Source organism: Zophobas morio, unplaced genomic scaffold (genome assembly GCF_036711695.1).
Source record: "Zophobas morio isolate AGI-343-1 ecotype UQ-CSIRO unplaced genomic scaffold, CSIRO_AGI_Zmor_V1 ptg000030l, whole genome shotgun sequence".
Taxonomy (NCBI): Eukaryota; Metazoa; Arthropoda; class Insecta; order Coleoptera; family Tenebrionidae; genus Zophobas; species Zophobas morio.
In genome coordinates, this window is record NW_026972135.1 from 11,427,497 (window position 1) to 11,443,967 (window position 16,471).

At 26.0% G+C, this 16,471-nt stretch overlaps 1 protein-coding gene across 1 annotated transcript in view; it reads left to right on the forward strand.

The window, feature by feature from the left end:
• Nucleotides 1-16,471, forward strand: part of LOC135138893 (PAX-interacting protein 1-like) — a 29,342-nt gene that overhangs the window by 4,602 nt on the left and 8,269 nt on the right. The window contains exons 3-4 of the mRNA XM_064068918.1: nucleotides 1,359-1,466; nucleotides 1,574-1,860. Coding sequence (XP_063924988.1) covers nucleotides 1,359-1,466; nucleotides 1,574-1,860 — 395 coding nt within the window. The remainder of the gene's footprint in view (nucleotides 1-1,358; nucleotides 1,467-1,573; nucleotides 1,861-16,471) is intronic.

A 16,471-nucleotide genomic window follows, 5' to 3' on the forward strand; every position in this document is an offset into this window, starting at 1 on the left:
TGGGTGACGATACGTTAAAGATTTGCCAACACCTCAGTTTATTTCTAAAATGACTATAGCAATATTTCAAAAACTAAAAGCGGTCAATCGGAACCTACTTGGTCATTTGATGTGCGTGTCACGGCCATGAAATTTTGTATCAAGTTGGGTGTTTTCGATCTCTTGTTTTATTGCTGTGGAAAGTTTGAGTTTTATTATAGATGCCGTCATGTGTTTGTGTGAAAGGTGGAAAGGTTAAACGTAGTGCTGAAGAAAGCAACTTTGTTTTCTTATTTTATTTAGTCACTTGTTTGAAATTTCAAGGGTTACATACGTACCTACAAGTTATTGATACAATTATAGCATGGCGGTGATTTTTGTCTATGTAGTTTTTACATACAGTAAGCTGAAGTAAGTTTCATTCGCTGTATTATTAAAAAGGCAAATTTTACGACGACCGAAAAAAAGGTACAAAAATCACTTTGTTAGAGACCGATCCTTCGTGTATGCAATAAAGTGCTCATAAAATATCAAAGTGCCTGAAACCTGAAAAGGGATGTTCATAAAAGTGCAAAAAAATAAATTGGGTCCATACAGTAATATATAAAAATATAATGTTTATCCCCATGAACAAATTAATCACGGGATCTGAAGAATTATGAATTATTTTTTTTTAACTTCTAGAATATGAAAAAGTTTTATTGTGAAATTTTCGATGTTGATCCCGTTTTGGCCCGTCTGCCATTTTTATTGTTGATTACATACTTTGAAATTTTATGTATATTGGTTACTTTAAGTAGTCATAAAGATTAAAACAATCAGTTATTTAGAAGATGAAAAACAACAGGCTAGCACTGCCTGCTTTAAACTTGCCGTGTGGTAATTTTCCCGGAAACTATGCAACAAACATTTTTGATATTTCTTCGCATTCCATATTTTGGCATTCAAAAAATTCCCTATCTTTATTGTTGTAGCAAAACAGGTTTACGTGTGACAATAAAAATATTTCACTGTGCGAGTTTTGTTTGTTTTGAGTTTCTAGTTATTGTGAATGCTGAATATATTGTTTAAAAGTAGAAGTTGATCGTAAAAATAACTACGAGACTCCCAGTACACATAAAAGCCTTTATCACAATAAAACGATACACCGCTAAATTAACATTCATGCTTGAACTGAATTATCAAATCATAAAAATTTATGTTTTAACTAAAAACCTTGAACAGTAGGTTGTGCATTTGATAAAAATGTAAATCTGTTTTTACCGTCGATTTTACAACCATCGAAAAACAATCAAAGCATGTACTTTGTCACTTACTCCGACTAATAAAACGAGAAAACAAAGTAAGTATTATGTTAAGCACCAAGGTTTCTTTTCCAGTGCCTCCTGACCTGTTCCTCCTCGGCTGCATCTTCGTCGTCGTCGAAATCGAGCGATATCTGGATGAATCTCTGCCAGGGTGGCAACAGAAAATCGAAAAACACGGAGGTAAGGACTATTTTTTTCTCTAGCGTCGCTCGGCGAAAACGTTGCCTGAATACCGATAGTTAGGTACATTGATTGTTGATTTTTTCCTGATAACGTGACATCGACAGGTGAAGTCGAAAAACAGTATTGCAATCGAGTGACCCACGTTTTGTGCGAAACCCAACGCCATGGCGTCGTTATGCAAGCCCTAAGGGATTGCAAACGTTGCATTACCATATACTGGTTGTCAGACGTGATGAAACGCAAACAGGTCCTACCTCCATGGACCGCGTTGCATCTACCTACCATATATCTGGACACGACGCCGGCATCAAAGCATCTGATCACACTGAGCGGGTTCACAGGGTGCGACCGAAGCCGAGTCAAGCACATGATTAACTACACAGGGGCCAAAGTAATTAAAATTTTCTATATAGTGTTTTAAAGAAAATTTAGTACGGAATATCGTCAAACTAAAAATAATAGGAGTAATACTTAACTAAATTTATTTATAAGTTTTTAAAAATAACACAATTTTACAGTCGGTTTGTTTAATCTCTGAAGCAGTCTAACATCGACTCCATATCTTTGTTTTCAACAATTTTTGAAAGAGTGTTCAAACACTCTACTATTACGTCGAATTTTTCTTTTGGCACACCTGATCTCTTTACATCTTTTAATAGAACGTCAATCGATATCGTCCCATCTTCTTCCAAGTAACCAAGCGTTGTAAAATGACACTTCTCATAGCACAGTATTTCATCTGAAGCAATATCGTCGTAGGGATGATAATTGTGTATAGTTTCCATTGTTGTTCCACATTTCTCCAGACATTTAGGTTGAATATCGTTTCCTGAGCAGACCTTGAAACATTAATAAACAAATTAAAAATAATAATTTTGTGTCGGCTAAATACCTTAATTGTTAGAAGAGAAAATACAGCCGCGTAATACCATGAAAAAAACAGCATTTTTGAGATAGCTACTATATCTCATAGAGTCTAATCAGACTGTCACTTTGAACGAATTCAGCAAGCTTTTTATTGTGGTTCTAACAATAATAATCGTACTTCCGTTCGTACGTTATCATATTCCCAGAAATTATTTTTGAGAGAATCATTTCCCCGTAAACTTAACAATAGCAGATGTAATAACAATTTAAATAATTTTTATTGAAGTCGCAGAAAAAGTATTGTATGTAACACGTTTATAAATTTCACTGGACGCTCGTTTCTTTAAACACTCGCTCCGCTTGTGATTAAATAGGCCGACTCGTGTCTAAAGAGGCGCTTATAAAACTTGTTACATAATATAGTGTTTTACTTCTTATTACATTGAACAATTTTTAGATTTTTCGGTTCCTCGATTTTTCTTTTTATCGTTTCTTCAATTTTTGGTTTTCAATTTTTCTGGTCTTCATTTCAAATATGTAATTATAACTATATTTATTAAAATTTTATCACTTTCACGATTTTACAATTTTTGGGTTTTTCCAATTTTTCGATTTGATTCGTTTTTTCTTTTTTCTAGTTTTTCGATTCATTAATTTTTCCGATTTTTAAGTTTTCCGGTTTTTAGTTTTTCAGTGTTTCGATTTTTCGTTTCTTCAGTTCTTCGATTTATAATTTTTCAATTTCCCAATTTTGATTTTGCAATTTTTTGTTTTTTCAATTTATGGATTTTGAGATTTTTCGATTTGCGTTTCTCGAGTTTTTAATTTTTCAATTTTCCGATTTGCAGTTTTTCGTTTCGGTTTTTTATTTTCTTTATTTTTACAATTTTCCGATTTTTCAATTTTTGGTTTCTTCAATTTTTCGTTTCGGTTATTCTTTTCTTTATTTTCTCAAGTTTTCGATTTTCAATTTTATATTTTTAGGTTTCTCCATTTTATAATTTTTCACTTTTTAATTTTTCGATTTTTCAACGTATCGACGTTTTAATTTTTCGTTTTGAAATTTTAGATTTTTCACTTTCTCGATTTTTCAGTTTTTGTTTTCAATTTTTCCAATTTTTCGATTTGATTCGTTTTTTCCTTTTTCCAATTTTTCGATTTTTAAGTTTTTCGGTTTTTAGTTTTTCAATATTTCGATTTTCCGTTTTTTGAGTTTTTAGTTTTTCAATTTTCCGATTTGCAGTTTTCGGATGCTCCGATTTCATGGTTTTTTGTTTTTTCAATTTTTCTGTTTGCAATTTTTGTTTTTCTTTATTTTTTCAACTTTTCGGTTTAAACTTTTTAGTTTCTCCATTTTTTTCAACGTGAAATTTTTGATTTTTTAGTTTTTTGTTTTGGAATTTTTCAGTGCTCAATTTTTCGTTTTTTCAACTTATACATTTTTTAATTTTTCGTTTTTTTCAATTTTAGATTTTTCAGTTTCTCGATTTTTTTTCGTTTCTTCAATTTCTGGCTTGTAATTTTTCTGGGGTTTATTTTAAATATGTAATTATTATTATTATTATTATTATTAAAATTTCTTCATTTTTTTCACGATTTTAGATTTTTTTTCAATGTTACAGTTTTTGGACGATTCTATAATTTTTCGGTTTTACAATTTTTGGGTTTTTTCAATGTTTCAATTCGATTCATTTTTTCTCCATTCCCATTTTTCGATTCTTGAATTTTTTCGATTTTTAAGTTTCTCAGTTTTTAATTTTTCAGTTTTTCGTTTCAGTTTTTTATTTTCTTTATTTTTACAATTTGTCGGTTTTTCAATGTTCCGATTTCATAGTTTTTTGTTTTTTCTATTTTTCATTTCTTCAATTTTGCTGTTTGCAATTTTTCGTTTCGGGTTTTCCTTTTCTTTATTATTTCAATTTTTCGGTTTAGACTTTTTAGTTTCTCTATTTTATAATTTTTCTTTCTTTTCAATGTGAAATTTTTCAATTTTTAGATATTCAGTTTTCGGATTTTTCGTTTTTTTAACTTACAGATTTTTCTTTTTATCGTTTATTCAATTTTTGGTTTTCAATTTTTCTGGTGTAAATTTTAAATATGTAATTACAATTATAATTATTAAAATCTTATCACGTTTTCACGATTTTTGAATTTTTTTTCAATGTTACAGTTTTTGGACTTCAATTTTAACGATTCTATAATTTTTCGATTTTTCAATTTTAGACTTTAGTTTCGTCATTTTATAATTTTTCTTTTTTTTTCAATGTGAAATTTTTCCATTTTTAGGTATTTAGTTTTTGGATTTTTAGTTTTTCGTTCTGAAAATTTTCAGTTTTGAATTTTTCGTTTTTTCAACTTATAGATTTTTTAATTTTTCGTTTTTTCAGTTTTAGATTTTTAAGTTTCCCTTTTTTTTCGGTTTTTCAATTTGTGGTTTTCAATTTTTCTGGTGTAAATTTCAAATATGTAATTACAATTATAAATATTAAAATCTTATCACTTTTTCACGATTTTTGAATTTTTTACTTTTTTCAATGTTACACTTTTTGGACTTCTGGATTCTATAATTTTTTGAATTTACAATTTTTGGGTTTTTCCAATGTTTCGATTCGATTCGTTTTTTCTTCTTTGCAATTGTTCAGTTCAATAATTTTTTCGATTTTTATGTTTCCCGGTTTTTAGTTTTTTAATGTTTCCATTTTTCGTTTCTTCAGTTTTTTGGTTTGCATTTTCGATTTCCCACATGTTCGATTTTGCAAATTTTCAATTTTTTAGTTTTTTGATTTTCAATTTTTCAACATGAAAACTTTGAAAAAGCTAAAAATTGGAACCTGCCAAATTGAAGAAACGAAAAATTCAAAAATCAAAATATTAAAAATTGAAAAAGTGCAAAATCGAAGAAATAAAATATTGTAAAATCGAAATATTGAAATTTAATGAAATCGGAAAATCGGATAATTGAGAAATCCAAAAATTGCAAAATTGAATAATTTAATATGTTAAAAATTTTGGAAAATCGAGTGGTTGAAAAATCAAAGATTGAAAATTTGGTGAATTGAATAAACGAAAAATTATAAAATCTAAAGAAACATTTCTGTTTATTGTAGTTTATTGTAGTTTTTGTCTTTATTTTACTCTGTAACAGCTTTATTGGCGTTAATAAATGCAATTATTATTAAAGGAAAAATTATGATATAAAATCGAGAAATGAAATTAAAACATCGGAAAAAATAAAAATAAAAGTAAAGAATCAGAAAAATTGAAAACGTGCAAAATCGAAAAATTAAATATTGTGATATCGAAATATTAAAAATTTAAGAAATCGGAAAATCGGATAATTGAGAAGTTCAAAAATTGCAGAATTGACTAATTTAGAATGTTAAAAATTTGAAAAATCGGGTAGTTGAAAAATCAAAGATTGAAAATTTGGAGAACTGAATAAACGAAAAATTATAAAATCTAAAGAAACATTGAAAAAAAAAATTAAGGAAATGAAAAAACGAAAAAGTGTGATATAAAATCGAGAAATGAAAAACATCGGAAAAATGAAAAATAAAAATCAGGAACCTGAAAAATTGAAGAAACAAAAATTCAAAATTCGAAATATTAAAAATTGAGAAACTTAAAAATTGAAAATGTGCAAAATCGAAAAAATAAAATATTGTGATACGAAATATTAAAAATTTAAGAAATCGAAAAATCGGACAGTTGAGAAGTCCAAAAATTGCAGAATTGAATAATTTAAAATGTTAAAAATTTGGAAAATCGGGTAGTTGAAAAATCAGAGATTGAAAATTTGGAGAATTGAATAAACGAAAAATTATAAAATCTAAAGAAACATTGAAAAAAAATTAAGGGAATGAAAAAACGTAAAAGTGTGATATAAAATCGAGAAATGAAATTAAAACATCGGAAAAATGAAAAATAAAAATCAGGAACCTGAAAAATTGAAGAAACAAAAATTGAAAATGTGCAAAATCGAAAAAATAAAATATTGTGATATCGAAATATTAAAAATTTAAAAAATCGGAAAATCGGACAGTTGAGAAGTCCAAAAATTGCAGAATTGAATAATTTAAAATGTTAAAAATTTGGAAAATCGGGTAGTTGAAAAATCAAAGATTGAAAATTTGGAGAATTGAATAAACGAAAAATTATAAAATCTAAAGAAACATTGAAAAAAAATTAAGGGAATGAAAAAACGTAAAAGTGTGATATAAAATCGAGAAATGAAATTAAAACATCGGAAAAATGAAAAATAAAAATCAGGAACCTGAAAAATTGAAGAATCAAAAATTCAAAATTCGAAATATTAAAAACTGAGAAACTTAAAAATTGAAAATGTGCAAAATCGAAAAAATAAAATATTGTGATATCGAAATATTAAAAATTTAAGAAATCGGAAAATCGAACAATTGAGAAGTCCAAAAATTGCAAAATTGAATAATTTAAAATATCTAAAATTTGGAAAATCGAGTAGTTGAAAAATCAAAGATTGAAAATTTGGAGAATTGAATAAACGAAAAATTATAAACTCTAAAGAAACATTGAAAAAAAAAAATAAAGAAAATGAAAAAACGGAAAATTGTAATATAAAATCTAGAAATGAAATTAAAACATGGGAAAAATGAAAAATAAAAATCAGAACCTGAAAAATTGAAGAAGTGCAAAATCGAAAAAAAGATTGTGATATCGAAATATTTAAAATTAAACAAATCGGAAAATCGGATAATTAAGATATCCAAAACTTGCAAAATTGAATAATTTAAAATTTGGAAAATCGATTAGTTGAAAAATCAAAGATTGAAAATTTGGAGAAATGAATATAAATCAAATAATAAAAATATTTTTATTAACAAAATTTTTGTGTCGACATTCAGTCAAGCTACTCCACCTAAACAAACAATACATTTTTTTACAGTAACGGAATATTCACTTGTTTAAACACAACACTCAGTTTGCGTAAGCCCTGAAGCACTTTGATATCAACTCCACATCTTTGTCTTCAACAATTTTTGTAAGAGTCTTGAAACATTCTGCCATTGGGTCGAATTTGTCCTGTGGTACACGTGCTTTTTTTAGAGATTTTAATATAAACTCAGTCGATACTGTTCCATCTTCTTCCAAATAACCAAGTGCTGTATATAGACACTTCTGATAACACAGTACTTCATCTGTAGGAGTATCGTCTACGGGATCATAATTATGTATAGTTTCCATCGTTGTCCCACAAGTTTCCACACATTTATCTTGTATATCGTCCCCTGAACAAACCTTGAAAAAATAAAAATAATTAAAAACGAAGGGTTTTGTCAACAATTTGTAAATACCTTGATTGTCAAAAGAGAAAATACAAATAGAAAACCCAACATTTTAATTTTTTCGAGGTTACTGATTTTAGATCTGAACGAACTCGGCAGGCTTTTTATTCTGATTGTGACAATACTAATCGTACTTCCTTTCATTATATTATTACATTATTATATACCCAGAAATTATTTATTTGAAGAATCATCTTTCCGCAAACTTATACAATAACAATTTAGTAATTTTTTAGATTTTTTTTACATAATCTTTAAACATTGAATATTTGTCTACGGTAGATCTCCATCAAATTTGATCACATTTTCTTCAACACACATTTCATTAAACATAGCGTTGGAGCGTCTTGTTGGCTTAAGGGTTGCTCTCGATAGAATTGATAACTGGAATCCTTTTCTTCCATTTTAATAGATTAACTGTGAGTTATTTATAAACAACGAGATATCTGAGCAATATGCGTAGTATTAAAAATATTATTTATACATCGGAAGAATGTCACGTAGACATTTGTTTGATTTGAATGAGTTTATCGCCTCAAAACAGATGACTAAAATTATTCATAAGCCTCAATTGAACAAAATATTCTGAATGTTATTAGTATAATTCTTACCTTATCGTTATTTTATTGTTGTAAAAACGAGCGGATTCTCACATTTTCCAGAAAATGGGGTGGCTCGTTCTTAATTTGATCAATAATAAATTAACTCAGTCATTAATTTTTTTTGAGTCGCCCTGTATATGCAGATCCAAAAAATATGAATGGAATGATAAGTTACAAGTACAGACTCATCATATTTTGTACAATTTAGATGGGATTTATACGGCAAAATTTTGAGCTGACGTCATCAATTTTTTGGAGAAACTCAAGAACCATAAACTAAGTAGATGTGTAGGACTATGTTATACTTTCGAAGGTGATCTGTCTAATAAAAATCGGGACGGTAGACAGACAGACAGACAGACGCAAATGGGAGGCTTATTTCTTCGTACTCTAGGGGCCATGAAAGGCCGAGAAAACGTAAAACTACAGGGTCGGCCGACGGACTCGCTTAAAAATTGAATTTAGAATCTCGTGGAATATTACGTTGACAGTGCTTATTTGCGGAGTTTATTTATAGTCGATATTTGCACATAATAGGTTTAATAGATTTACCAGTTCTGCTTAGGTCACTGTCCTTTGTAGAAGGAGAAAGCTTGTCATAAATTTATTTTCATAATAAATACGTATCCATTATTTTGTAATAACAGAGCTCTTTGATTGACTGATAAGTCAGTCATAACAGCCACGGTTATTAAAATTTACAACCAAGGCCGTTAACCAATCACTGTTGGCAACAATTTTAGTTATCCGTTGTTTAGTCCGTCGGCCGACTCTTTACTTTTACGTTTTCTCGACCTTTCATGACCCCTAGAGTACCAAGAAATAGGTCTCCCTTTTCCGTTTGTCTGTCAGCCTGTCTGCCTGTCTGTCTGTTTGTCTACTGGACCGATTGTTGTCATATTTGTATATATATTACAAATATCATGTAGATCGTTAAATACTAACTAAACTTGGGTAATCATCCCCACGACCAATGGGATGACGTCATCTCCAAAATGTATAATAAAGAATTTTTTTTAATTTTATAGAATAAGATACTCCTGCACTTGTGGTGTGTGAATCCGTGTCGAATTTTGACCTTAGACATACAGAATTTTTGTAAAAAATTCAAAATTGACGAACAATATTTTGCAATATAACTTTGAAACTGCAAAACCGATTGCTCTAAAATTTTGTAAATATTTTAAGGTTGTCGTTAAGCAAAATTTAATCGTGTCTCTCCACCCAAACAAAAAATTAATAACGTCATCTCAAAATTTTGCTGAATAAATCCTATCGAAAATCTGCAAAATATTTCCTTTATTATTTCAATGTTTCTTTACACTTTATAATTTATTCAACTTTTTTTAAGTTTCTAGATTTTTCAAATTTTCTATTTTGCAATTTTTGGATTTATCAATTATCCGATTTTCCGATTTCTTTATTTTCCAATATTTCGATTTTACAATATTTTGCTTTTTCGATTTTTAAGTTGCCCAATTTTGAGTCTTTCGGTTGTTCAATTTTTTCCTTTCCTTTATTTTTTCAATATTTCTTTCGATTTTATAATTTTTCATTCACCCCATTCTTTAAATTTTCAATCTATGGTTTTTAAATTCCCTGATTTTTCAATTTTTAAATTGTTCATCTTTGCAATTTTTGGATTTTTCATTTATCCGATTTTCCAATTGCTTTATTTTTCAAGATTTCGATTTTGCAATAGCTCGATTTTTAAGTTTCTCAATTTTTATCTGTCGATTTTTCAAAGTTTTCTTTTTGTACTTCTTTGTTTTGTTAATTTTTGATTTTATTTGCAATTTTTCCAGAAATGTTGAAACATTGAAAAACTGAAAACTCTTAAAAAAAGGCTAATCGAGAAAATGAAAAAAGGAAAAATGATAAAATCGAAAAAGTGGAAATTCGGAAAACTGCAAGAAAAATTGAAACATTGAAACATTAAAAATCGAGAAACTTACAAATCGTAAAAAATTAATGAAATAAAAATTTGGAAAACCCAAAAATTGAAAAATCGAAAAAAGAATCGTCAAAATTGTAAAGTCGAAATATTCTAACATCGAAAAATTCAAAAATTAAATATAGAGAAATTGAAAAAATAAAATTGAAAAATCCAGAAAAAGAAAAATCTAAACTGAAAAGCAAAACATTAAAAAATCTAAAAGTTCAACTGAAAACCGAAAAATTGAAAAATCCAAAAATTGAAAATTTTCACATTGAAAAAAAAAATAGGAAACCAGAACATTGAAAAACCGAAAAATTGAAAAAAAGAGGAAAAAGTCCAAGCAAGAAATTGGAAATCCATAAATTTAAGAAACGAAAAATTGAAAAACTTGAAATTGAAAAAACAAAAAAAAATTTAAATCGGAACATTGAAAAATCGAAAAACCGTAAAATTAAAGTAAACAAAAAATCGAATAATTGAAATAATAAAGAAAATAAGGAACCAAAATTGAAAAATTAAAAATGAAAAACTCAAACTCAAATTGAAAATTTTATCTTCTTGATTCTATATCACAATTTTACGTTTTTTTCTCAATGTCTCGTTTATTCAATTCTTCAAATTTTCACTCTTTGATAATTCAATTCCCCAATTTTCCAATTTTTCATTTTTTCAATTTTGCAATTTTTGGATTTCTCAATCATCTGATTTTCCGATTTCTTTAGATTTTTATATTCCGTTGTTTCAAAAAATTGCAAATCGAAGAACTGGGAAACGGAAAACCGAGATAGTGAAAAACTAAAAATCAAGAATGAAAAAATGAATTGAAAAATTGGAAAACCCAAAAACTGAAAAATCGAAAAAAGAATCGTCAAAATTGTAAAGTCGAAAAACTCTTAACATCGAAAAATTCAAAAATTAAACATAGAGAAATTGAAAAAATAAAATTGGAAAAATTCTAAAATCGTAAGATTGAAAAAGTGAAAAAATTTAAAAATTACATCTAATCTAATTAATATTCGATAAATATTTAAAATAAAACTAGAAATATCGCAAATCATAAGTTGAAGAAACGAAAAATTGAAAAATCCAGAAAACGAAAAATCTAAACTGGAAAACAAAACATTAAAAAATCTATAAGTTCAACTGAAAACCCAAAAATTGAAAAATCCAAAAATTGAAAATTTTCACATTGAAAAAAAAATTGAAAACCAGAACATTGAAAAATTGAAAAAATGAGGAAAATAAAAAGTCCAAGCAAGAAATTGCAAATCCATAAATTGAAGAAACGAAAAATTGAAAAATTTAGAAATTTAAAAAACTAAAAATTGAAAACTTGTAAAACTGAAAACTCAAAGAGGTGCATGTCGTAGAATTGAAGAAACAAAAAAATGAAAAATTGAAAAACTGCAAATCGTAAAATTGAAGACACGAAAAATTGAAAAAATTGAAATTGAAAAAACAAAAAAAAAATTAAAATCGGAACATTGAAAAATCGAAAAACTGTAAAAATAAATAAAACGAAAAAATTGCAGCTCGAAAATTTGAAGAAACAAAAAACTAAAGAATTTAAAAATTGAAGTCTCCAGAAATTTTAAATCGAAAAATTACGAAATCTAAAAATGGAAGAAACAAGAAAAATTGAAAAATTAAAAATTAAAAACTCAAGAAACTCAAACGGAAAAATTTCAATTTTTTTTTTCTTGATTCTTTATCACAATTTTACGTTTTTTCTCAATGTCTCGTTTATTCAATTCTTCAAATTTTCACTCCTTGATAATTCAATTCCCCAATTTTCCAATTTTTAATATTTTCAATTTTGCAATTTTTGGATTTCTCAATTGTCTGATTTTCCGATTTCTTTAGTTTTTAATATTCCGTTGTTTCAAAAAATTGCAAATCGAAGAACTGGGGAAGAGAAAACCGAGATAGTGAAAAACTAAAAATCAAGAATGAAAAAATGAATTGAAAAATTGGAAAAATTCTAAAATTGTAAGATTGAAAAAGTGAAAAATTTTAAAAATTGCATCCAATCTAATTAATATTCGATAAATATTTAAAATGAAAACTAGAAATATTGCAAATCAAAAGTTGAAGAAACGAAAAATTGAAAAATCCAGAAAACGAAAAATCTAAACTGAAAAACAAAACATTAAAAAATCTGTAAGTTCAACTGAAAACCGAAAAATTGGAAAATCCAGAAATTGAAAATTTTCACATTGAAAAAAAATTGAAAACCATAACATTGAAAAATTGAAAAAATGAGAAAAATAAAAAGTCCAAGCAAGAAATTGCAAATCCATAAATTGAAGAAATGAAAAATTGAAAAATCTAGAAATTTAAAAAAATTAAAAATTGAAAACTCGTAAAACTGAAAACTCAAAGAGGTGCATGTCGTAGAATTGAAGAAACAAAAAAATGAAAAATTGAAAAACTGCAAATCGTAAAATTGAAGAAACGAAAAATTGAAATTGAAAAAACAAAAAAAATTTAAAATCGAAACATTGAAAAATGGAAAAACTGTAAAAATAAAGTAAACAAAAAATCGAAGCGAAAAATTGCAGCTCGAAAATTTGAAGAAATAAAAAACTAAAGAATTTAAAAATTGAAGTCTCGAGAAATTTTAAAACGAAAAATTGCGAAATCTAAAAATTGAAGAAACAAGAAAAATTGAAAAAAACAAAAAATTGAAAAATCGAATAATTGAAATAATAAAGAAAATAAAGAACCAAAATTGAAAAATTAAAAATTCAAAACTCAAGACACTCAAATTGAAAAATTTCAAATTTTATTTTCTTGATTTTATATCACAATTTTACGTTTTTTTCTCAATGTCTCGTTTATTCAATTCTTCAAATTTTCACTCTTTGATAATTCAATTCCTCAATTTTCCAATTTTTAATTTTTTCAATTTTGCAATTTTTGGATTTCTCAATTATCTGTTTTTCCGATTTCTTTAGTTTTTAATACTCCGTTGTTTCAAAAAATTGCAAATCGAAGAACTGGGAAACGGAAAACCGAGATAGTGAAAAACTAAAAATCAAGAATGAAAAAATGAATTGAAAAATTGGAAAACCCAAAAACTGAAAAATCGAAAAAAGAATCGTCAAGATTGTAAAGTCGAAAAACTCTTAACATCGAAAAATTCAAAAATTAAACATAGAAAAATTGAAAAAATAAAATTGGAAAAATTCTAAAATCGTAAGGTCGAAAAAGTGAAAAATTTTAAAAATACATCTAATCTAATTAATATTCGATAAATATGTATTTAAAATGAAAACTAGAAATATTGCAAATCAGAAGTTGAAGAAACGAAAAATTGAAAAATCCAGAAAACGAAAAATCTAAATTGAAAAACAAAACATTAAAAACTCTATAAGTTCAACTGAAAACCGAAAAATTGAAAAATCCAAAAATTGAAAAATTTTACATTGAAAAAATAAATAGAAAACCAGAGCATTGAAAAATTGAAAAAATGAGGAAAATAAAAAGTCCAAGCAAGAAATTGCAAATCCATTATTTGAAGAAACGAAAAATTGAAAAATCTAGAAATTTAAAAAAATGAAAAATTGAAAACTCGTAAAACTGAAAACTCAAAGAGGTGCATGTCGTAGAATTGAAGAAACAAAAAAAATGAAAAATTGAAAAACTGCAAATCGTAAAATTGAAGACACGAAAAATTGAAAAAATTAAAATTGAAAAAACAAAAAAAAATTAAAATCGGAACATTGAAAAATCGAAAAACTGTAAAAATAAAGATAACAAATAATCGAGACTAAAAATTGCAGCTCGAAAATTTGAAGAAATAAAAAACTAAAGAATTTAAAAATTGACGACTCGAGAAATTTTAAATCGAAAAATTGCTAAATCTAAAAATTGAAGAAACAAAAATTGAAAAAACAAAAAATGAAAAAATCGGATAATTGAAATAATCAAGAAAATAAAGGACCAAAATTGAAAAATTAAAAATTAAAAAGTCAAGAAACTCAAATTGAAAAATTTCAAATTTTATTTTTTTGATTCTATATCACAATTTTACGTTTTCTTCTCAATGTCTCGTTTATTCAATTCTTCAAATTTTCACTCTTTGATAATTCAATTCCCCAATTTTCCAATTTTTAATTTTTTCAATTTTGCAATTTTTGGATTTCTCAATTGTCTGATTTTCCGATTTCTTTAGTTTTTAATATTCCGTTGTTTCAAAAAATTGCAAATCGAAGAACTGGGAAACGGAAAACCGAGATAGTGAAAAACTAAAAATCAAGAATGAAAAAATGAATTGAAAAATTGGAAAACCCAAAAATTGAAAAATCGAAAAAAGGATCGTCAAAATTGTAAAGTCGAAAAACTCTTAACATCGAAAAATTCAAAAATTAAACATAGAGAAATTGAAAAAATAAAATTGGAAAAATTCTAAAATCGTAAGATTGAAAAGTGAAAAATTTTAAAAATTACATCTAATCTAATTAATATTCGATAAATATTTAAAATGAAAACTAGAAATATTGCAAATCAAAAGTTGAAGAAACGAAAAATTGAAAAATCCAGAAAACGAAAAATCTAAACTGAAAAACAAAACATTAAAAAATCCATAAGTTCAACTGAAAACCCAAAAATTTAAAAATCCAAAAATTGAAAATTTTCACATTAAAAAAAAATTAGAAAACCAGAACATTGAAAAATTGAAAACATGAAAATAAAAAGTCCAAGCAAGAAATTGCAAATCGATAAATTGAAGAAACGAAAAATTGAAAAATCTAGAAATTTAAAAAAATTAAAAATTGAAAACTCGTAAAACTGAAAACTCAAAGAGGTGTATATAGTAGAATTGAAGAAACAAAAAAATGAAAAATTGAAAAACTGCAAATTGTAAAATTGAAGAAACGAAAAATTGAAATTGAAAAAACAAAAACAATTAAAATCGAAACATTGAAAAATGGAAAAACTGTAAAAAGAAAGTAAACAAAAAATCGAAGCGAAAAATTGCAGATCGAAAATTTGAAGAAATAAAAAACTAAAGAATTTAAAAATTGACAACTCGAGAAATTTTAATTCGAAACATTGCTAAATCTAAAAATTGAAGAAAAAAGAAAAATTGAAAAAAACAAAAAATTGAAAAATCGAATAATTGAAATAATAAAGAAAATAAAGAACCACAATTGAAAAATTAAAAACTCAAGAAACTCAAATTGAAAAATTTCAAATTTTATTTTCTTGATTCTATATCACAATTTTACGTTTTCCTCTCAATGTCTCGTTTATTCAATTCTTCAAATTTTCACTCTTTGATAATTCAATTCCCCAATTTTCCAATTTTTAATTTTTTCAATTTTGCAATTTTTGGATTTCTCAATTGCCTGATTTTCCGATTTCTTTCGTTTTTAATATTCCGTTGTTTCAAAAAATTGCAAGTCGAAGAACTGGGAAACGGAAAACAGAGATAGTGAAAAGCTAAAAATCAAGAATGAAAAAATTAATTGAAAAATTGGAAAACCCAAAAACTGAAAAATCGAAAAAAGAGTCGTCAAAATTGTAAAGTCGAAAAACTCTTAACATCGAAAAATTCAAAAATTAAACATAGAGAAATTGAAAAAATAAAATTGTAAAAATTCTAAAATCGTAAGATTGAAAAAGTGAAAAATTTAAAAAATTACATCTAATCTAATTAATATTCGACAAATATTTAAAATGAAAACTAGAAATATTGCAAATCAAAAGTTGAAGAAACGAAAAATTGAAAATCCAGAAAACGAAAAATCTAAACTGAAAAACAAAACATTAAAAAATCTATAAGTTCAACTGAAAACCGAAAAATTGAAAAATCCAAAAATTGAAAATTTTCACATTGAAAAAAAAAATAGAAAAGCAGAACATTGAAAAATTGAAAAAATGAGGAAAATAAAAAGTCTAAGCAAGAAATTGCAAATCCATAAATTGAAGAAACGAAAAATTGAAAAATCTAGAAATTAAAAAAAAAATAAAAACTGAAAACTCAAAGAGGTGCATGTCGTAGAATTGAAGAAACAAAAAAATGAAAAATTGAAAAACTGCAAATCGTAAAATTGAAGACACGAAAAATTGAAAAAATTGAAATTGAAAAAATAAAAAAAAATAAAAATCCAAACATTGAAAAATGGAAAAACTGGAAAAATAAAGTAAATAAAAAATCGAAGCGAAAAATTGCAGATCGAAAATTTGAAAAAATAAAAAACTAAAGAATTTAAAAATTGTCGACTCGAGAAATTTTAAATCGAAAAATTTATAAATCAAGAATGA